Raw genomic sequence first — 22,175 nt, forward strand, 5'->3', positions numbered from 1 at the left:
GGGAGTCGTAGTTTCTTTACTCGGAGCAATGGCTCAAGTCCTATAAGAGGCGCGTCGGGGGAAGGACTTCCTTTCCCATAATGCAGCGGAACGGATCTACGCAGAATGTGGCGCGCCGTCGGCGACGGCAGCGGTGCCGGTGGCACCGGGTGAGCTGGGAGCAGCGGCTGCGGGGTCCTGGCTGCGCCGGGTACCAGGTGTGGGGCATGTCGGAGAGCGGCGGTGCCGGCGGAGCTGCCCCCGGCGGGGGAGGCGGCGGCCCTGGAGCTGGGGGAGCGGCGGGGCCTGGGGGCGCGGCTGCGGGGGCGGGGCCCGGCGCCACCGACCCGGCCTCGCTGCCCCCCGGGGACGCGCAGCTCATCGCGCTCATCGTGGAGCAACTCAAGAGCCGCGGCCTCTTCGACGGCTTCCGCCGGGACTGCCTGGCCGACGTGGACACCAAGGTACCGCTGCAGGGGCCCGGCCCCACCAGCGCATCCCCCGGCTACTTACCCGGGGAGGGGTCTTCCGACGGGGATACCTGGGCACTGGGCCTGGTTCCCCCCTGGACCGCCTGGCCGACGGGGGCACCCGGGCCACGCTTCTCAGCCGGGTACCCTCCTGCTTCTCGGAACCTAGTCACCTGGGCGCCCTCTGGCCCTTGCTCTGGCTCCAGCGGCTCTGCTGGGACTGCCTTACTAACATGGGCAACAGGATGGTAGGGACTTCTCCCCACCCACGACTCCTACGCGATGTCGCTACTTGATTGCTTGGCTGACGTGGGTACGAGGGTCTGGGTATCTCCTCACCTTCCTCTCTCAAACAGCAATCCCCAAGTTCTGGTCTCTTGTCTGACCACCGTGTACTGGTTTCCAGACTCCATCCTGAAAGGGGTTCTGCTTCGGCCACCCACTTCATTGTATGCTCTAGCTTTATTTTGGGGAGCCTAGATCTGTCTCAAACCTGGTTTCTCTTTGTGGGGAGCACGGCACATGCATGGCCCTAGCCCAGGGCACAGGCCTGCCTTGCCTCAAGATTTTGTGGGCATTCTCATGTCTTGGTTCTGCAGATGTGGTCCTCTGGGCCCCAGCTGCTCCAGCTAAGAAGAGTGACCCAAACTATAAATATATGAGTGGTTCATGGAGTCTAGAAGATGATACAGAGAAGAATATGGGGCTTTTCAGTTTTCCATTTTTGTATCATTGTCTATCCTGTGAGGGCACAAGGTTTCCCCCTCTTGTGTTCTTTTTCTGACACCTGCATATGCCCTTCCAATTTCTGTGGCCAGGGTCTTCCTGAAAGACCATGGAAAGCACTATTGGTAATTCAGTAAAAGTCACTATTCCCTAAGTCCTTTCTGACTGTGGTGCAGGAGTAGGGGACACCAAAGCTACAGGGTTGGCCTTCACTTGGATGAAACACAGAACAGCCACTGGTCACGACTTCTGTCAGTCGAAGTCCTCTTGCAGGAGTTGGGTGCAATCCCCACTGTCTTATCACCCTCACAGGGTGATTGATAACTTTCTGCCTTCCTAAGCTTTGCCTGAGGCTTCAGCAGAATGTGGGCTTCCCTTCCTGTCCTAAACCATTACAGCATTTCTAAATAACTGCCTTGTTCCAGCCTATAGGCACCTGCACTTTGCCAGTGGGGGAAGTGACTCCTGTGTGTGCATAGCTTGTAAAGTATTCAGGATTTTTTAACAAAGTGCTACTTAAAATGAAAAAATATCTTTAAACTTTTGTAACCAACTATCTGCTTTTGCAGTGATGTCATTTGTTTCTTTGACAATTGCTACTATTCTTGCTGAAATGTTAAGTTATAGCCTTCCTGACAAATGTACTCTAGAGTCATCTGCCTAAGGTATCCTATTTAAGAACACAGATCCCTTTTCTGCTTATTAAAAAATGTGTGCTAGAATTTAAAGATGACAGACAGGTACAGCAACAGTGCAAGCTTTCTTGAGCCAGAAGGACCAACGTTGGAGTGGGAAAGTCTTGAATAGAAGTTTTGATTTCCCACCTAATTCCACCTAGAGCATCAATATTGATAACCTGTCTGCTCCTGGTGTGTCTGAAACCACCACAAGATTCTGCATTAGACCGTGGAACAGCCACCTATCTGATGAGAACAGCTTTCAGTCACAATAGACCTAAATAGAATTTGAACTGGCCTAAATTTGAACTGGCCTCCATAGCATATTGTCACGGGTATCGTAACTTTTGATGCTGTCTCTTATTATGGTGATTCTGGTCTTTCTATAAGACATTTGCCACCTTTTTGCCCTCTCCTTGCACCACACTAGTAACTGGCATTTCCCCTACACAGTAACATGACCGTGTCCTAACTTCTGAGGAACAGGAAAAGGTAGAATTACAGAGCATTTAACAAAACCGCACCTTCATCCCCCACTTTCCCAGCTCTCAAGTTCCAGTGTTAAAGTGTTACAGTAAGCACATCTTTCTTTATACTAGTGTTAATTATATTTGGTTAAAATGTCTCGTAGGAATTTTATGTTGGTTGGAAATCTAACCTGCTTAAATATCTCTTGCATGCACAGGCAATTTGCATTCCCTTCAGCGACTTGGAAGCAGACAGTTGCAAAACACGTGTCCAGCTTTTGCAATTATAATATATTGATAGTACCATCTAGAAACTGCTCTTTGCAATCACCATTTTGTACTCTTGAGTAAAATAAACTTACTTTTGTTCAGAAAAAATACAATGAAGGAGACCTGCCCAACACCTTCAAAAGACAAGCCTAGGAGCTTAAATTCATAACTCTGCTAGACTAAAAATCATGTTCTTAATGAAGACACAGGATTTATGACTTATTACAACAATCTAATCTAGTAACTCTTTTTTTGTCCTTTGACTGCAGTGGTGTTAACAGGCCACTTCACCTTGAATGGTCCCTTATAATGTGTGTTTACTTATGGTAAACAATCTGTGCTACCTTTTATTTAGCTGTGACACTGAGTACTTTTCCCAGACCTGAAGAACTACTCTGTGTAGCTTGAAAGCTTTTGTCTCTCCTACAGAAGTTGGTCCAATAAAAGATATTACCTCACCAACCTTGTCTCTCTATAAAGGAGAAAAGACTGTTAAACAAAATAGTAATAGACCACAAAAGATGTATTATGAAGCATTCTTGTAGGGAATTGTTTCAAGATCTTTTAGTTAAGCTGGATTTTTTTTTTAAGCCAGCCTACCAAAATCTGAGGCAGAAAGTGGACAACTTTGTATCTACCCATCTGGACAAACAGGAGTGGAACCCAACAATGAACAAAAACCAGTTACGAAATGGTCTGAGACAGAGTGTGATTCAGTAAGTAAGCAGCATTCAGTAAATTGATAGGAATGTTTTTTGATAGATGAAAACTGTAATAGTCCCATATCATTGCCCTAACTGGCTAAGTGCATTTGGACAATTAAGGGTTGAATTCAACCTGCTTTGTCCTCTGTGCCCTCCCAGATTTCACTATAGCAGGTGAATGCAGTTTGAGTTAACTCACATCACCGCAATGTTCCTTGAGGACAAACAGGCAGTTTCCCAGAGTAGGGTAATAGTCAACATCCGTTGAGGTGTTGAATATGCTGTTGAAGTGAAGCATTCTCTACCAAAGCGTTGCATCATACAGATAACACGATGGTTGCTAGCTAAGCTGCATATGAGGTGTGGAACCGAACTTGTGGTCTTCTGCTTCAGAAACAGGCATCTACCACTTAAGCAAAAGAAGGATCTCTTATTAGGTCTCAGAAGCTCATACTTCTGTTCTTTGCAAACCTCCAGCCACTAGTGGGCAGTAATCAAATTTAGGCTAGTCCGATTCCATCCAGGAGATGGCACTGTTGGCACAAGTAGAGAGGACATTAAAGCCACAGGGTGTTTTTGGTTGGGGGGACCGGGGGGAGTTGGTTGGTTGTTTTTTATGCATTTAATACAAACAAAACAAACATGTCCATGGAGTACTAGGCTTACTAACTCCTACTGCTACTCCAGTTTACTCTGCAACTTGTGCCACTGGCAAACTTATTGAATAAACTCCAGTGTTTTCAGGGAGGCCATGTTCAGTTTTATGGAAACATGCACACATAGTTTAGAAAAAAGCTTTAACTTGTGGATTTCTCCTGAGACTCTGGTGTCTGAAACTGATGCCTAGGTAGCACCTCAGTAAAGTGGGAGGTGTGTGTGTGGGGAGGGGGGGTGTTGGAAATAGATAGTAGGGCAAGGGCAGGGAAGAATCAGGGAAATGGAGACAGAAGCTTTTAAGTTCAAAAAGAAAATAACTAAACATACAGCAGTAAGTGTCTTGCATGAAGCAAAATTAGAATTTCAGTGCAAGTAGCAGGAACTACAGATGTCTACTTCATATACAGACGGTTTGGCCTAATCAGTGAGGATTGTTACTTGCCCTAATGACCCTGAGATCAGGGTAGAAGTTAACTAGATATACTGATTATTGCGTTTCACAGTATTGCTTGAAGGGGCTTGTGTGCAAAATACAGCAACAACATAGAGAGAAGTGTGGCCAACAATCAGAAACTGACAGTAATGGATTAATAGTACTAGAGTAAGCCTTATTAGTCTTTTCACTAGGGTAGAATGGCATTTGTACAGTGTTACACACCAGGGAGCTTATGATTAAAATAAACTTTGCTCCCTTTTAAACACAGTTAAGTGAACTACTGGTATAGGCAATGACTACACAAGGATTAAGGGTTTAGAGTATTCAAGTTACTATGAAGGCTGCAAGAATAGGATAGAGTTGAAATGTGCAAAGATGTTTACGTGTCCCCATCCCTCATTGGATAAAAGTACACACATTCATCTAACTATATTAGACTTTGTTTAAGGTCATGTGGACATCAAATAGTGGATGTGGTCATGAACATTCACTCATGAACATTCACTGCCGTGTTAGTCTTGCGGCTGGTTTTCCAAATGCTAGGCAATGTCTCCGTTTCCCCTCCCCTGGTCTCTTGCAGACATGACTTAAACCCAGACTGCCCATGTCCAACAGTCCAAGATTCTGACGGAGCCACTGAAGCAATAAGTCACTTCAGTTACCAGCCCTCGTTTCCAAAAAAACTCCTTATGTTTTGTGCTATATGCATTTGTTTGGTTTTTTTCTTACAAAAAGTACCTGCCTAGACTGGATGTTGCAAGGAGCAGGTGATGGTAATGATACTGGGGTGAAGGCCTCTTCTCAATTTGGATTGTTAGCCCCCCCCAAAAAATCAACCTCTCACCTGCTCTCCTCCTCATACATTTTGTTTGCCTTGTTTGTGTCAAAGCAATTTTTTGTTTGCTCCTTCTGAACTCATTTCAGCATGAGCACTCCTGAAGTGGCTCCCATCCAGTATTTCGTTTCAGTGCCTGGGAGACCAGATGTCAGTTGTGAAGACTGCAGGGGGAATAGAAAAATTGATAGGTGGAAATGTCCTGGTTTGTGTGTGGTGACTGGAACACCTCCCTCCTGAAGGAGCTACCAAGCAGCTCTCACCATATTAATGCTAATTGCAGCTGACATGAGGGCTCTGGAGAGTTCCCAGTGGGAGTAGAGGGGAAGTTGCTCAGAGTAGCTCAATGACTCCTTTGTCTTTGCCCAAGGTCAGGGATGCTGGAAGCTGGAGTGGACAGAATTATTTCTCAGGTGGTGGATCCAAAACTAAACCACATCTTCAGGCCGCAGATAGAGAAAGCGATTCATGAGTTCCTGGCTGCGCAAAAGAAAGAGGAAACTGTGCCAGCTCTTCCACCAGAGCCTGAGAATCAGGATCCTCCTGCTCCATCCCAAGATGCCTCGTAAGGTCTTGTATCATTGCACCTTCCCACTCACTCCTAGTTATCAAACCCTAGTTTGTACAGCATTAAATAGGGAACAAACTACACTGGCCAGTGGGCCAGGACCCTGACATTCTGTCCTGGTTGTGTACCAAAAACACTGCTAGAAGAAAGAACCAGAGACAGTTCTGTAATCCTACAGTTTACAAACCTTAAGTCAGAAATGCAGACCTTGTACCACTGGAAAACTGGTTGTGGTATTCTACCTGGCTAAAGGTTTTCTTTCTGGTCATCAGCTTTTTGCTAAAACAACTAGCAGCTATACTAAGTGGCTGCTGAAAGCATAACCGAATCGGAGATAAGGATGATGCAATATGATTATCTAGGACTAGGGAGGAACACTCTGGCCAGCAGCTATGCTTTCAGGGCTGGTTTTGGAACAATGATCTAAAAGGACTTTGGTCCTTTAAAAGCAGGTTGTGAGATAACTGCAAAAATTGAATTGAGTGAATAAATTTCCAGTGGATTAAAAATTAAGAAGTGCTGAAATACAAGCAAAAATTGAGCTAAGGACAAATACGCAGATTGGTTTCTTCAGTGGAACTTAAGTTTGAGTTTGTTTCTCTAACAGTTTGCTAGTACTAGAAAAAGATTGATGCAGGGGTTAGTGTCCTCTGAAGTGAATAACAGCTTCTTCAAAACTTGACAGCATGGACTGATTTACAGCTGAACAACTTATATTTTTCCAGCTAGAAACTGAGGAAGTTCTGTGTTGGATATGAGTTTGCTCTGGCTTTAGGGATTAAAATAAACCTTTCAAGTGATGCTCTTCATAGGGCTATTTTAAAAAAAAAAAAAAAAAAACTTCTGCATCTTAACACACACAACTGTTTACCCTATCTCTGTCAAAGGACTTGCCTTTTAACATGTCTGAATTGACTGTTCAGGTCCTCTGAAAGCTCCCATTATAGGTGGCTGAGGTACTTTTTTGGAGCAAAATGTTTCAATCTGAAACTTGGAGTGTAGGGAAATTCATAGTGGCATTATGCAGAAGGAAATTAAAATGCATTCTAATTGCTCTCTGCTAATGCTTTTCAAAGGGAAAAATTATCTTGGTCCTACAGTAAATGTTATATTCATAGGGGCCAACAAATAACATGATCTACTGTATTCATCATTAATCCATTCTTTTGTTGAATGATGGTGGCAGTAGCTTCCTGGATAGCAGCAGAATTTAGAGAAATTGACCAATCTGAATTAAAGTTGTGACACACAAGCTTAACTTCCACTGTCCAGCTTGGGTTAGCTCAGTTGTATGTAGTATGCTGCCTCACCAATGTCCTGTTTCACCCTGTCGTGTTTCTGGCTTAATGTGAATTTACGAATCTTGAACTCTCCAAGTGCTGCTGTTTAACTTGATAAGACTTTTTATTCAACTACATTTACTCTAAAAGATAGAATCCTGTAAACTTTTTTCTTTTACAGTGTGTTCCTGGTACTAAAAACAGCTGCAGTTGCAAAATACAAGTTTGGTTAGATTGGCAATGGACTGTTTATTCCATTTGACACGAGACTACAGTCTGCTAATGAAGATTGATCATGATACCAGAACTGAGGAGAGCATTAGTAAAATTCACATGCACCCAGAGTGCCTAATGTGGATAGGCTCATCATGAAGCTTGTTTTGCTATTGATAGAAATCCAGAAAGAATCATGTGTCCTTGCTGATCATGCATTGGGGGTGGAGGGGATCAAATATCTCTTGCATGGAGGAGCTAAGAAAGGGTTTGGATGTGATACTAGTATGACTTGTTAAGGTTAGGAGAAGGAAGAAGAAAAGTATGTAAGATGTATATGAGCCTTTGAACGTAGTTTTTGTATAGTTCCTGGAAGGCAGCTATCATGAGATTTATTTTAAAAAGTTTGATTTGGATCAGAGGAGAGACAGTCAGTAAGTTTTATAGCTTCATGCTTGTTTACTGCATAAAGAATTATTGAGCATTGGATGCCAAATTGAATTTGTTGCTATATCAGTGCCTGTCTTGAAAAGAGGATGTTCCGGATTAAAACAACTGGAAAGAACTCTTCGGTGTCAGTTATCCAGAGATACTTAGAGACCAATTTCTAGTAGATTTCTGGAAACTAGTGTTTAAATTTAGCTATGTGAATAATATCTGACTTAGTCATAGCTCTTATTTCCCAGGGAGACTTCGGAAGCAGGGACTATGAGTGGGTGAAGAATCTGACACTTGTGTTTTAACTTGAAGGAGTTCTCACCCACAATATTGTTCAGGTTTTCATGCTTAAAGGCAGAAGGTCTCTGGGAAGGCCATCAAGTAGGGAATGTGATCAAGTATTCTGCTAGCACATGTCTTGATCTTTTATAATAAAAAGTTGAAAAAGCCTATTCTGGTGACTTCATATTTTTTTAGGAATCTGCTCAGAGAAGATTAAAGATTGTATCAGAAATCAGAGTCATTACCACTACAACCATGCTCTAACCATTATACTACACTTCTAACCTAATCATTTCTCCTATTTACAACATAACATTCCAGAATCTACCATGAACCGGGATACACTGAAGGAGATCTTGATTTGAGTTATTCCTTTCCTTACTGTAAAACACCACTTACAAATCGCTGGGAGAAACCTGAGTTTTCTTTAATATCCTTTTCTGTGCTTCACTGTGTTGCACCCCAGCTGGAGGGCTTCTGAAGATAAAATTCACCAGAAGAATCAAACTAGTGCTGTAAAAATGCACTTGACAAACCTCTGTAAAAACCTCTGTAAAAATGCATCTTGAATAAATGTGAAATGGGGGCCTTTCGTTTTCTGAACAACATGGTCATGTTTGAGAGGAAAAAATGCCTGTGAATGTAACTGTAGAAGACTTCACTGTCCAAATTATTCAGAGTGGATGGGCTTCATACATCTCATGTAACTGTAATACAATGGCATATAGAGCCTCTCACAGAGAATAGTACTCCTCACAACCAGTTCAGTGTCCTATCCAAAATGGAAACTTAAACTCAGTTGGGGTGAAAAAGGAAATTGGTGCTCAAGCCTAAACTTTGCAAATCCTTTTCTATGGTTATTGCAGGAGGCATTGTCCTTCATTTGTATTAGTACTTGGTACCTTATGCCCTCCCCAAACTTATGTTCTAGGCCTGGGCTTCTACAAGCCCTTACTGAGGTGGGAGAACTTGTGTGTGCCCTCTCTTGTAAAACTTTACCCCCAGGCAGGAGCTATACACCCGTCCTTATTACCAAACAGCCCTTTTACCCCCATTCTTATTCCAAAGGGGGCCCTTCCACAGGCACACTCTGGCAGGACAGGTGCTTGTGCAGGTGATGCATGTAGACTGACCTCAGGTTCCCTGATCTAGCTTTGAGTGTCGTCAAAGTCAGGTTTTTCAACAGAGCTGAAGAGACATTTGGGTGCTATGGAAAGAGTATTAATGGTGGTGGCAAAGATCTGCTTAGGTTGTTGTCTTAGGGCTTGTCTACATTGCCTGCTGGATCGATGGGCAGCAATCGATCCAGCGGGAGTAGATTTATCGCATCTAGTCTAGATGTGATAAATTGACCACCAAGCGCTCTCCCGTCAACTCTGGTACTCCACCAGGGCAAGAGGTGCGGGCGGAGTCTATGGGAGAGCATCAGCTGTCAACTTACAGCAGTGAAGACCTCGCAGTAAGTAGATCTAACTACATTGACTTCAGCTACATTATTCACGTAGCTGAAGTTGTGTAACTTAGATCAATCCATCCCCCCCCCCACACCAGTGTAGACCAGGCCTTAGTGCTTAGCAGCTGAAATGTTACCTGAAACCAGTAGGAAGTGAGTGCTCAGCACTCATGAAAATGACAACCTGAGTGGAGCTGGTTTGTTTCTGTAACTTTTGAAGTAGGAACACTCTTGCTCACCTCCTCCTGCCACTGAAAACTCTCACTTCTTTCGGCATTGGGAGCTGTCAGCATGTGAAAAGAATGCCCTATTATTGTTGAGGGATGGGGAAAAAGGGAAAAGGTTTTTCCCTGTGTGTTGGCTTAGTCATCATTTAATATTGATGAACACTAAAGCTTAAAGGGCTCTACTTTCCAGGCCCATCACTGACCTCTTTATGGAGAAATTGAGGACTTAGGCCTACTGTGAACCACAGAACTGCCATTTTAGTTATAATACAACAGCTGGGAATAAAAACTACAGACCATACTTGGGTTGCAAAGAGTACAAAACATGAAGCATTTTCACCAAGAAAACCCTAAAACATGTTAAGACTATCTTTAAGCCTGTGTGTCCCACAAACATCTCTTTCTGTTGCATGGTATTATGCAGTGCTAAGACATTCACTGAATTACCACTAAAGGAAAGCAGGCTGAATGGTTCTAGTTTATAAACTTGGTTAGATTTTAATTAAAATATTGCACCGTTTAGAGACTACACCTTACCAGTGAAAGCATGAGGAAGGTTTCATTGTCATCTTATGAAAAGCTGTTGCTATATTTAGCTTGCTGCAGAGTTGTTCATCAGCTCTGGTGCATTTTTAGGCTTTTCAGTGTTTGAGCAACTGAAGTCTTGCAATTGTTGCATCATTAGCATCCCCACTTCCATGAAAATTGAAGTATTGTATTTTCCACAATTGAGAAATAGGGGTATTACACTCTATTCAACCAATGTTTTCAAGTATCTCGCAGAAGTACTGCACAGGGACCCATCACAAACAGTGAGTGCAGGGAGAAAGGGGTAAAGTGATTTGCCCAAGGTCAAACAGCAGCTCATTAGCCAAACTAGGACTCAGATCCAGGTCTTCTGAGCCCCAGTCCAATGCCCTAGCTCTTTGACTAGGTTACCTCTCAAACTCAGTCACTCAGCTCACTGAGAGTGGTTAAGACTGCTGGGCTCTAACAGAACTCATTTTTCAGGGGAAAAAAACAATTCAGAACATATTAAATAGGTCTAGTATAAAAAGCTTTTCTATGGGCACCAAATGCAAGTGTGAAATCCTGCTGTTATACAACTGGAAGAAATTTAATACGTGGAGCTGAAGTTTGTCTGGCACAAGGCATAGACTAGGATACTGTTTGGAGAAGGAGTTCTTAAGTTCTGTGTGATGGAGAAAGCAGCATGTACTGTCAGTCATTTTAATACTCGTGTTAAAAAGTCTAGTTAGTTTCCTCCTTGTCTTGATGGGGAAAATTAGGTCATCTAAGGCGTCTGACATCAGCTACCTCCGTCCCTAAACAACAGCCCCTAGAACTCTTCCTGCCCTCCCCCTCACCCCCCCATTAAATAAGATGCTTGAAGGGAGAAGGTCTTATCAAACTTAAAACTACATTCAGTTGGAAACTGGGTGTTCTGAGGCAGTGAAGGGGACTACATCTGGTATATAAAACAAACTAGAATTCTACTGTTCTCTGTGTGCTTCCTCTTTATGACGAGCCGGGGAAAGGTGCTGAATTATTCAAAGCAAAATCTATCCATGGCAGGTTCGTGGCAGCTGGACAAGCTTCCGCCATGACTGTCCCTCAGTCCTGATCGAGAGGGATCCAGCGGGAGGGGAGGGGAGGAGTTAATTCCCCAAACCGATACAATCTTTTGCCTATTTCCTGTTACGCAAACAAGAGGCTGTATATTTGAAAGAGCCTCACAGCAGAGCTTGATTATTAATCTTTTCAGAAAGGGGATGTGAAACCGGTTTGACAGAGTTACTGGAAACAGGATGGGGAGAGGGAGGGACTTTGTTTATAGAGGTTTGTGTCCACTGCAAGCCTTCCACGCTTCAGGGATATTATTGCCACCCAAGCACACTAGCTTAGGCTCTTTTTGAAAGGCTTCTGATTGTTGTGAACATAGCACTAGGACATGCTTTCACTTGTTGCATATGCTGCACTTTTTCGGGCTTTTACAAAACTGGACTCTTCCTCTCCCATCACATGGCTTGTCACCAGGCAGCCTTTCAGATGCAGAACAGGTCACGTATATGTGCAGCCTTAATGCTTTCTTTGTAGAAGTGCATGCGTTCTTATCAGTGCCCCTGTAAATAGGAGCCAAAGATTAAATACCTGCTGACTGAGGGCTTACTGAGCCAGCTTCTTGGTGGAGCCTGTAGCAGGATAAACTAGTTTTTTGAACACATTAATATTTAGGAGGTCCCATAAAGTGCATGATGATTTGACTTTAGTTTTGTGGGTGCTCCTAGGAGCAGAATAATACCTCATTCTTTAGGTATATATTTGGCAGGAGCTTGGGGCCAGCTGCTAGCCACAGGGAAATGCTTAATGAGCTAAGCGTGAGGTAGATGGGGCCACATCCTGGGATAAGCCAAAAATTCCATGCTGGGCAAAGTTGGGCATAAGACTCCCACTTGCACTGCACTCATGTGCATGACTTCTGCGACCACTCTACAGTACACTGGCCTGAGGGCTGCATTAAATGAAGGTAGTAAACCACTGGAACAATTTACCTCTGAATAATAGTAGGTGCACCAGCACCTGAAGTCTTTAAGTCTTCTTTAAATCTTTCTAAAAGATTAAGTCTATAGCTCAAACAGAAGTAGCTTGGGTCTAGATCCTGAAAAAGTATTTCAGTACAAAGTCCAATTGAAATCAGTGGGAATTTGGCACCTAAATATCTTTGGGGATCTGGGCCTTGCTACAGAAATTACTGAAAGGCCTATGTTCTGCAGGTGGTCAGACTAGGTGATCGTACTGGTCTTAAAATCATATGACCTACGTTAGGTCAGCCTCCAATAGCCACCGGTCTTTGGGCTGGTGTACCAGAGTTGCATTCTGACCACACTCACCCCTGTGCTGACAGCAAGAAGTGGGTAGGGCTAATATACCCCTCCCTATACTGGATCCCCTGGCTCTGAGATGATCTTCCCTGAACCATTAATTCAGGTGTTGCCCCCCCAAAGGAAGGTCACAGTGCAGCAAAACATGCAACAGACAAGGATCTGCGGCATTCTAGAACCACAGGTTCAAATCCCTAGCAGTATTTAGGGAGGCCTGCAGGCACCTTGCTGAGGAATATACCCTGCTCATCTTTCAGAACTCACTCTTTCCATGAAGTGAACAGTCATTCACACAAGCTTATTAAAAAACTGAAAAGATCACTACTCAAAACCATAAATTGAATGATGGGAAGTAAATAGGTGCTAGGTACCGAAGCAAATGAGACCTGGAGGGATACAAGAAATTGGCCAAGAATATAGATGCAAAAATGAAAGCCAAAGATCTTCAAAGAACTTTACTTAAGACTTTGAACAAAAAGAATGGGGAAAAGAAGTATACAGAGTGGTGAAACCATGGGACAGAAGTACCAAAGATATGAAGGAAGTCAGGTTAATCAAAGATGAAACTGATATGGTGTTGACTGATGACTGTCACATAGAGGATTGATGGAAAAGGTATTCTGAATGACCTTAAATGAAGAAAACTCAAGAAGGAATGCAACATCAAAATGATGTCGTGGAGCATACTGTGCCAGATGAAGTGGCAAATGCTGTAAGAGAAATCAAAAATAATAAGGCCCTAGGCCCAGATGGAATCCCTAGTGAGGCATGGAAAAAGCTTAGATTAGAAGGCATCCATGGGCTGATATCCCTGTTCAGTTCAATCCCAAACCCGTGGAGGAAAAGCAACTCAGGGCCAATACACAAGGGAAAAGATGACACTGACAACTCCACAAATTATAGAGGTATAAAGCTGATGAATCATACAAGGAAAGCATGGGAGAGAGTCATCGGTAGACTAGGAAGTGATGTAGATACTAGTGAAAATTATCATGGCTTCATGATACAGTGCACTGCAGGGGATTAATGCCCTTTAGTTTAAGGATTTGTCCTTGGCAAGCGTTGGAGACAGGATTCTAACCTTGATGGACCAGTGGCATGGCAAGTCCTATATTCTTAACTGGACCCTAATTTCCCTGTCAAAGAGATATTACTGACATTAAAAAGGGAGCACTTTCCATCTGAAACGGAGACTAGTTAGTATATCCCAATAAAATGACTTAATTCAATTTACATTGCTATTAACCAATGCAAACTAGACAAAACATAGGTTCAGTGCTATAATGCCAGTAAATACAGTTAACATTAAGGAAATCTTCCCCCATTTATTTCAGAGGTGATGAGTTCTGCGCTATTCCCCTCTCTCTGTTTCACAATCAGAAGTGGAGCTAGCTGTGCCAGAATTTTCTGGTCTGTTGATCTAGGGTCAGCCATTGTGTTTGTCTGGCTTTTACCAAAGACCTGACATGCTGTTGAATTTGCTCAGAGAGCAAGTAACGTCAGCAGTGAACTGTCTGCAAGGCTGACAAATCTAAGATGCTGATGTAATTCAAGAAGCAATTAGATGCTTTCCTGGGGCTGGACTGTGTATTAAGAGGATGAGCCTCAGTGGATCAAATGATCCTTTTCCTTCCCACAGTAACTTCTCAGGTTCTGATTGATAATGTTCCTGTTTCTTGGGCAGTCATTTGATACCTTGAATTTGCTTTCTCCAATGAATACGTTAATGCCTTTAATAGGTCTCAGGAAATTGCTGCATTTCTCCATCTGATACATTAATAATGTGAAGGGGCTTAAAAGATTTTCTGCCTTCTCAGCTTTCCCCTGTCCTGGCCACATGTATTCACTTCTGCCGAGTCACAGGAGACCAGCTGCAATTTAAAAAAAAAAAAAAATGCAGGGAGCTTGAATTGCATTCTTGGAAAATCAGCCTTGTTGCTCTGCCATGCAGGAATGTCAGACAGGCTCTAAAGCCCTTGAGAGCCAATGTGGCTCAGTGGGTATAGCACTAGCCTGGGAACCAGGGGACAGGCGTTCTATTCCTGGCTCTGCCACAGGTCCAGTGTTAGACAAGTCACTTCACCAGGGGATGATGATACTTACCTCCTTTGTGTAGGGCTTGGAGAGCCATGGATGAAAAGTGCTCTCTAGGCTCAAGGGATTTTCCTAGCCACAGAACTTCTACTAGCAATAAATAGAACGAGTTGCGTAAGGTGAACAGCAAAGAGAAAATTAAACTGAGAAGTCCTGACTGCTGTGTAGAATGGTCCTGCTAACCAGTCTGTGCATAAACCAGCTTGAACTGATGTTTTTTAAATTCCTCCTCACCTGCATAAAATCCTTTTGGTACTTTGATCTGCTCATGCTATCCCAGGAGGAGCTATAACAAATAGGCATCCTATTGCAACCCATGGTATCTGGAATACCTGCAGTGAGCCAAGAGATACCAAGAGGATTCAGTAGAGGGAGAAAAACCTTAGAAATAAGCCCAGAACAAGTCCCCAGATTGGAACACCCCTGCACTTGATAGCTGGTTCCAGCTAGGATCTAAATGGGCCAAACCAAAACCCTGTTCCAAACAAGTTTTCACAAAATTCAGATGTGGATCCTGACCTAAATGTTGCAGCTTGGGCCCATTTCCAGTTAAAGCATATTTCTGTGCTGAATGCCCACTGTTGCCTGGTTTGTAAGGACATTCAGCACGGGAATCTGGGCCTAACTGACATTTCAATTTTACTATGCAACTCACCTTTAAAAAAGATTTTCACTGTCTTGAGTAAACAATAAGAAACAGGAAAACGTTCTCTGCTGGTGGGAGGAAAAATGGTGAGCAACTGAGGAGAACACTAAGGTCATGTCTACACCCTGGGCGTTCCAACAGGACAGCTACAGCGCTGCAGTTGTGTTGCTGTAGCGCCGTAGTGTAGAGGCTTCCTGAGGTGATGGAAAGGGGTTTTTTTCCATTGCTGCAGTTAATCCTCCTCTCTGAGTGGTGGTAGCTAGGTTGATGGAAGAATTATTTCGTCAACCTAGTTGCATCTGCCCTGGGCGTTAGGTCGGCTTGACTACGGTGCTCAGGGGTGTGATTTTTTTCCACACCCGAGAGTGACATAGCTAAGTCGATCTAATTTTTAAGTGTAGACCACGCCGAAGGGTATATTTCCTTTGGAGTTGGAGGGCGCAATGTCCAGCTCGAGCAGGCATACCCCCAACACTAGCTCTGACTGAACTAGCAAACTAAAAATAGAAGCATAGTCATGGCGGCACGAGCAGCGGGATGGACTAGCCACCCTGAATACAATCCTGTCCAAGACCCGAGGTATGTACTTGGGCAGCTAGCGGCTACACTGCTGCTGTTAGTATGCTAGCTTGATCATAGGTAGTGCGGGTATGTCTATTCGGGCTGGTAATTACATCTTCCAGCTCTAGAGTAGCCCTACTCTAAGTTACAGGAGCACCCCTTTGCTTTGTATCTAACCCTGCAAAGCTAAAGGCTGAATTCTCTCAGCACCACACAGCACATCCCTATTCCAGTATCTTGTTCTTCTTCCATATGTCTCACTTGGGAATCCCACAAATGCAGGGATGACAGCCTGAGAATTAGAATTGCCACTTGGGTCTGAGGTGAGGCTAAGGAGAACTTGGTTCTACTGTATTATTAGCTCTGCCCAAATTTCTTATGAGACCTTGACCAGGTTACTTCACTGCTCTGTGTCTGTTTGCCATCTGTAAAATGGGGTAAATAGTACCCATGTACCTGCCAGGGGTACTGGGACACTTAATGCACTAGTATTTGAAGCACCTTGGCATCCTCAGAAGGAAGATGTTCTAGAAATATGTACAGTACTATGCCACCCAGACTGGTGCATATATACCTTTTCTAATGTCCATTGGTGGGGCCCAGTATATGTTTTACATCAGTAAATAGTTCTGGACCCAGCAGATTTAAAGGCTTAATCCTTTTGGCTGTCCCAAGCCCTGTGCAATCATCTTTACACGTACATGTCCCTGTAAGCTGGGTTGGCAGCTTCAATTACAATGCCATTCAGTGCCAGCTTATGGCTCCAGAATGAGAAGCAGATAACAAAACTGAACAATGAAACCCAGTTATACAACCCTGATAAAGGAATAGACTTGTCAAAGGATTGTATTACTGTGCACCAGTCTCAACAGACTGCATTTATCAGCCCCAGCCAAACAGAGTATCAGGTGTTGCCTGAAACCCTAACCACTGGCTGTCTGTTAAAGGAATTACCACACATCCCTCATGAATAAAGTGCAGAAAGCAAAAGATGCCCCGATCTAGAAGGGTCACTGATGAGCTCTGAAAAGAGTCCTATCCAGCTCCCTTTAGCCAAAGGAAGGTCACTGGGTTGCATGGGGGGAAGGGAAGTGTTAACAGGACCACAACAGTGACAAATAAAAATGAGAGCAGGTGCTGGCATGCTCAGCTGCAACTGCTATGCCCTGCAGTGTAATGGGCCATATTGAGCCCGGGTGGGTCTTGCTGTGGTCACCACTGAGCCAGGAGCATCAGAGTGATAGCAAGTGAGTTAAGTACATTAATTAACTTTCTCCAGCTTTTTTCCACTGAATGCATCCGATGAAGTGGGCTGTAGCTCATGAAAGCTTATGCTCAAATAAATTTGTTAGTCTCCAAGGTGCCACAAGTACTCCTTTTCTTTTCTCCAGCTGACTCTCCTGGCAAGAGTAGACTTGAGAAATTATTAATCTGGATGCCAAGTGTTTGAGCCACATTTTTGTGGCTTTCCAGCTGAGCTGGGCATCCAGAAGTTGGAAGTTTTATAATCCACACATCTTTGAGTCCCAGCCTTACAATAAATTCCACCATTCTGGGCTCAGACTAATCCAGAATTCCACTGCTTTCTTTCCCCCTGTGGCATTGCTCTACTGCCTGCTATACATGCACTGCTCAAAGCCATTTCACAGAAGCTGAATTCAGACCCTCTTTTCCCTCAGCAGGAGTCAAGTGCAAGCAGCTTTTCCTGGATTAACCACAATAAACTTCAAAATCTTATTTCTTACAAGGAGAAATAAAGCAATGCAAAGAAAGGAACAAAAGCTTTAAAGAAAATGGAAATTAACAAAGAAAAGATTTAAGCAGAGGATCAAATCAGACCAGTTCTGCAGTCATGGAATTGGAAAAAGGGCCTTCTAGGGTCACGACAGGAACTCCCTTTTTTTTTTTAACACCCCCTACACACATATCAGCTCAACCATGCCCTGCAGCATTATAGAAGCGCCCTTGCTTTCCCTTCTTCTCCTACGCTCTGCTCCAAACTCCAGACCTGCACTGCAGTCTTACAACAATTCTATTTTCTTACCTTCTCCCACACCCCGCCTCTCAGCTCCAATCTCTGTAGAAGCATTTACAGGGACTTTAGTCTATTTATTCCATCCTGCTTTCAGCACAGCATGCACAGGGCAGAGTATTGGACACACAAAGCAGTGTAACCTGGAACATATTGAATTTCTTATTGGTTGCATGCAGATATTTAATTCTAGGTAACACTTGACTGGCAGGATTGCCAGGTTATGAGTTAGAGTATTAATGGTGTATTGATAATACATGCTAGCAGTAACACCTGACTCGAGCTGCGAGCGTTTAATAAATGTTCTCAAAAGTTTCTGCAACTTATGTGAATGTTACAAGAATGGCTATAGATGCTACCTAAAATATTCATAATGCATCATGCTTATTGTTCATTATTCATGGATCCTTGAGTGAATGTTGTAGGAGAGAATGGAGGTGGTTCCATGAACTAGCGCAGGGATCGGCAACCTTTGGCAGGCCGGTTTGTTTACCTGCCGTGTCCGCAGGTTCAGCCGATCGCAGCTCCCACTGGCAGCGGTTCGCTGCTCCAGGCCAGTGGGGGCTGTGGGAAGCAGTGGCCAGCACATCCCCCGGGGAAAACTGCTGGTGAAGGGTTACTTTGCAGGACACTTTCTGAGGGATTGGACAAAGTACTGGATAAAGAATGGCTGCAGTGGTTATTAAATACATTTTGCATTTTATAAGCAGCTACTCCTTGGGCCTTCAGCTAGAGAGAAAATGTGATGGCATCTCTACCACAGGTGAACACACTTTCAAACCACTAGTAGTGTGAGCATAACTGGGACCCAGGCGTGTTGATATCCAGTCCTGACTTCTATACTCCTTCTGTGGGCAAGTTATTTAACCTCTCTGTCAGTTTCCCCTAACTGTAAATTGGGGAATGAAAGCACTGAATTTCCTACCTCAGAGGGGCATTAGGGGATCATGCAGTTAATATTTGCATGATCCGAAAATGAAAAGACTTCGTAGGTGTTGTGTCATTATTAAGCCTCCAATAATACTTGGCACTTAGATAGGGCTTTCCATCTTCAAAGCGCTGTACAAATATTACCTAACTAACTTTGCACTTGGCTGTCAGGAAAGCCTGGCAAATAGCAAATGAAATGGCAATTGCTAGGATTAGGGCATTTTCCTTCCTGTTTCAGAACAGTGCCCCTCCCTTTTCCTACACCCACATTGCTCAACTGGATGGAAGGAAAAAAAATGTTCTCATAAAAAGAGACTTTCATACAAGGTGCCAAAGAGAATGTGTTTCTCTATGTGATCTCGGCTCTTCATTTTCCTACTGTTGATGACATGGACCTGAACCAGAACGACCCAAATATCCCCTAGTGCTCGGCGAGTTAAATCCAGACGGGTTTTACAGCGTGGATCCATTCCTAGCACATCCTGGAGCATTAAAATTGCCCGTTATGCAGGAAGGTTTCCTTTTACAGAAACTCACTGTTGTTCAGTAGAATGGAGCTTACAGGACAGCACATCTCTGACTCGACTGGTTGAATCTGAAGACTCCAGGACTGTTTCTGTTTGGGTGACAGCTGCCCAGCTTCTCCTTCAGCTGGGTCCCACTTGGGGAAGGTGGTGATATTTGTGACATTAGTCTGTTGCCATTGGGTGGAATTAACCTGTGGGAAGAGGGCCGATGCAAGACCTATATATCATGTAAATTCTACTTAAGCCCTAATTTGAGAGTTTACTTGGGATTTAAGTGGTGCATGGACATTTTGCTGGCCCACTGCACAATGGTGAATTTCACTTATAAAGAGGAATTTATTATCACAAGTTCAGCTTGACAACTTCACTGAAATATCTCAGAGTGGGAGTGGTTGGGATAGAAGTAAGATACTGTTTAAATGCAAGAGGCCCAATTGTGTCTCGGGCTCCACATGTGACTCAGCATGGTAGGGAGCTGCCCCCATGCATCCGGGGGTGGGATTTAGCCCATCCGTCTGAAATTAGAAAATGATATGAAATGCAGAAGTAGCCCAAGACCCTTACATCAATTCAGCAACTGTGAACAGACACATATGCTTCCTTTGAAAGGGTGCTCATGTCCCAATAACGTTTCCTTTTTGTTTAATGCCTTTCACCCTGAAAGATCTCAAAGCATTGCACAAAGTAATAGTTATTATGGACTGGAATTGCCATCTGCAAAGTAACCCTTCACCAGCAGTTTCCACTACCCCATGCAGACATTTTCCCAGAGGTTTTTTTCTTATCAGCACCAGATACCATGTTAGGTGAGTGGAGAGATGGAGAGGGCAGAAATATAAAGAGGACATTCTACATTTAATTCCATGGGGAGAAGTCCTAAGAGCAAGCCTAGAAGCCAACCTCCAAAAGATCTTAGCCTGGGTGACCTAAAAGACTCAGTTCAGGGTTTAGCAAGGCAAAAAAAAACAAAAACCAGAGTATCTCTTGGAAGTATTGTAAATGGAAAGATGCATGGTCTAGTGGTCATGGCAAGAAACAGAATCAGGTCATGTGTGACCTGCAAGGTACTTAATCTCAGTATGGCTTAATTACCCAGTCTATAAAATAACCTCCTGATGAGTTGCAGGGATGTTTATAAAGCATCACTGGATGGGACCTTGCCTGTTTTTATTATAGTTTATTATGATCATTATTGTATTGATTACTTTGGTCCCATGCATCTTTTCTCTTCCTGTTCTCTCCTGAAACCAAGAATTTGGCCCCTGTTCACAAATCTGGCTTTTACTTATAGCAGCCTAGGAAAGCGATGTCAGGCTACCAGCTGGTAATTTGCTAATGTCTGAGCAGTTGCTTTGCAGCGGCTGGAGGGAAATGGCATTTCAATGAAGGCAGAGCTGTCTCAGACTTGAGGAATGTGAGGCAGCTCATATATTCAGACATGGGGGGAGGGGACATTCTTTGGGACATTCATCCCGTTCACCTGGTTCCCTTAGCTCACAGTGGTTTGAAATGTACCATTTCCTTTGCATTCTCCAAGTAACACTTTCTTTCTGGTGAAAGGGGCAGGATTGAATTACTGGCAATCAAAGTCCAGTTTGTCCCTATAATATAGGCAACACCAGCACAATTCTCCTCCACACACTTCCCCTTCAGTCGGCCTCAACCCTTGTGCAAAGGCATTCACAGCCCTTGGCAGCTCAGCGGAGGGTGCCAACCATCGTGTGGCTGGTTTGGGGGATGCTGAGACACTTGTCCGCAGGCAGCTTATTTGAGACCATTATTTCACCTCCATCAAACACCCATCAGATGGTATCAATTTTTACTCTCTACCTTGCTGGATTGGAACCACTTGGACCATTAATTTAGGCCTCATCTACAAACAAATGTTACACTGGTTTAAATTTAAATCAGTTAAATCAAGCCCCTGTATAGACACTCTTACTCAAGAGTAGCTTATGCCCATTTAAACAGATTGCAAATTGATTTAACCCAAACCAGGCTTATTTTGATTCAAACCAAAGTCAAAAAGCCTACATAGCCTTTTGCATTAGTTTAGCTAAACAGATTTAAAAATCACATTTTAAGTTAAAGTGATCAACTTTCTTGTGTAGACAAGCTCTGAGAAGCAACAGCTCTTAGCTCAAGTTCACTGAAATGCTTCTACATCTTAGAGATTCTGGCCCAAATTTTGGGTTTATAACAAAATCCAGCCCAGTTTGGGGTTTTGGAATGAACATTTGGGAGAGCACTACACTGCACTTCCAGGCCCTTTGGTAAAGCACAAAGTGAAAGAGGAGATGGTCAGGATTGTTTACAGATGAGCCCAAACCACATCTCCTGATCTTTGGCATGAAACCCAAATTGTTTCCATCTTTTATAATTATACTGGACCAAACAAAAAACTGGACGCTTTGGGGTGCTTGACATCCAGATATGGATTGGAATGTTGGAGCTTGAGTTCAATGGTACTATTTGCAGATTCCCTTTCTCTCGCACGCGCGCTTCTGCTCCCTCCTTTGGGATCTAGAAGAGGAACACAACCGGCTTTATATAAAGCAAAGCCAGAGTGCCAGGAAGGGAGATTCCACAGCGCACTGTTTCGATCCCAGCAGGAGAAAGACATCCTATACGCAGCAAGAAATTTTGGGTTAGTTCAGCAGAAAGGCAACAGAAAATGTAGATGCAGCAGTTAATGGGCACAGCCATTTCACTTCCTTTTCAGCATCCAACACAAGGAATAGGGAGGCAGCATATCAGAATGGTGCACATGTGCCATCTGTTTCTGGCATGCCAATAAATCACTCTGCTGCTCTCACACCAT

General features: G+C 43.7%; 1 protein-coding gene across 2 annotated transcripts; it reads left to right on the forward strand.

Moving 5' to 3' along the window:
• Nucleotides 1-65: 65 nt before the first annotated feature.
• On the forward strand, nt 66-8,170 carry BOD1 (biorientation of chromosomes in cell division 1). 2 transcript variants are annotated; one of them, XM_007066304.4, is made up of 4 exons: nt 66-443; nt 3,181-3,305; nt 5,592-5,786; nt 7,251-8,170. In XM_007066304.4, exons 1-4 carry the CDS (start codon nt 81-83, stop codon nt 7,300-7,302), a joined length of 735 nt encoding a protein of 244 aa, XP_007066366.2. In that variant the 5' UTR covers nt 66-80; the 3' UTR covers nt 7,303-8,170. The 2 variants fall into 2 exon arrangements, with proteins under 2 accessions (XP_007066366.2, XP_037762292.2); XM_037906364.2 differs by lacking the exon at nt 7,251-8,170 and having other exon boundaries at nt 175-443; nt 5,592-5,791.
• The last annotated feature ends 14,005 nt before the right edge of the window (nt 8,171-22,175 follow it).

Source organism: Chelonia mydas, chromosome 8 (assembly GCF_015237465.2).
Source record: "Chelonia mydas isolate rCheMyd1 chromosome 8, rCheMyd1.pri.v2, whole genome shotgun sequence".
NCBI lineage: Eukaryota > Metazoa > Chordata > Testudines > Cheloniidae > Chelonia > Chelonia mydas.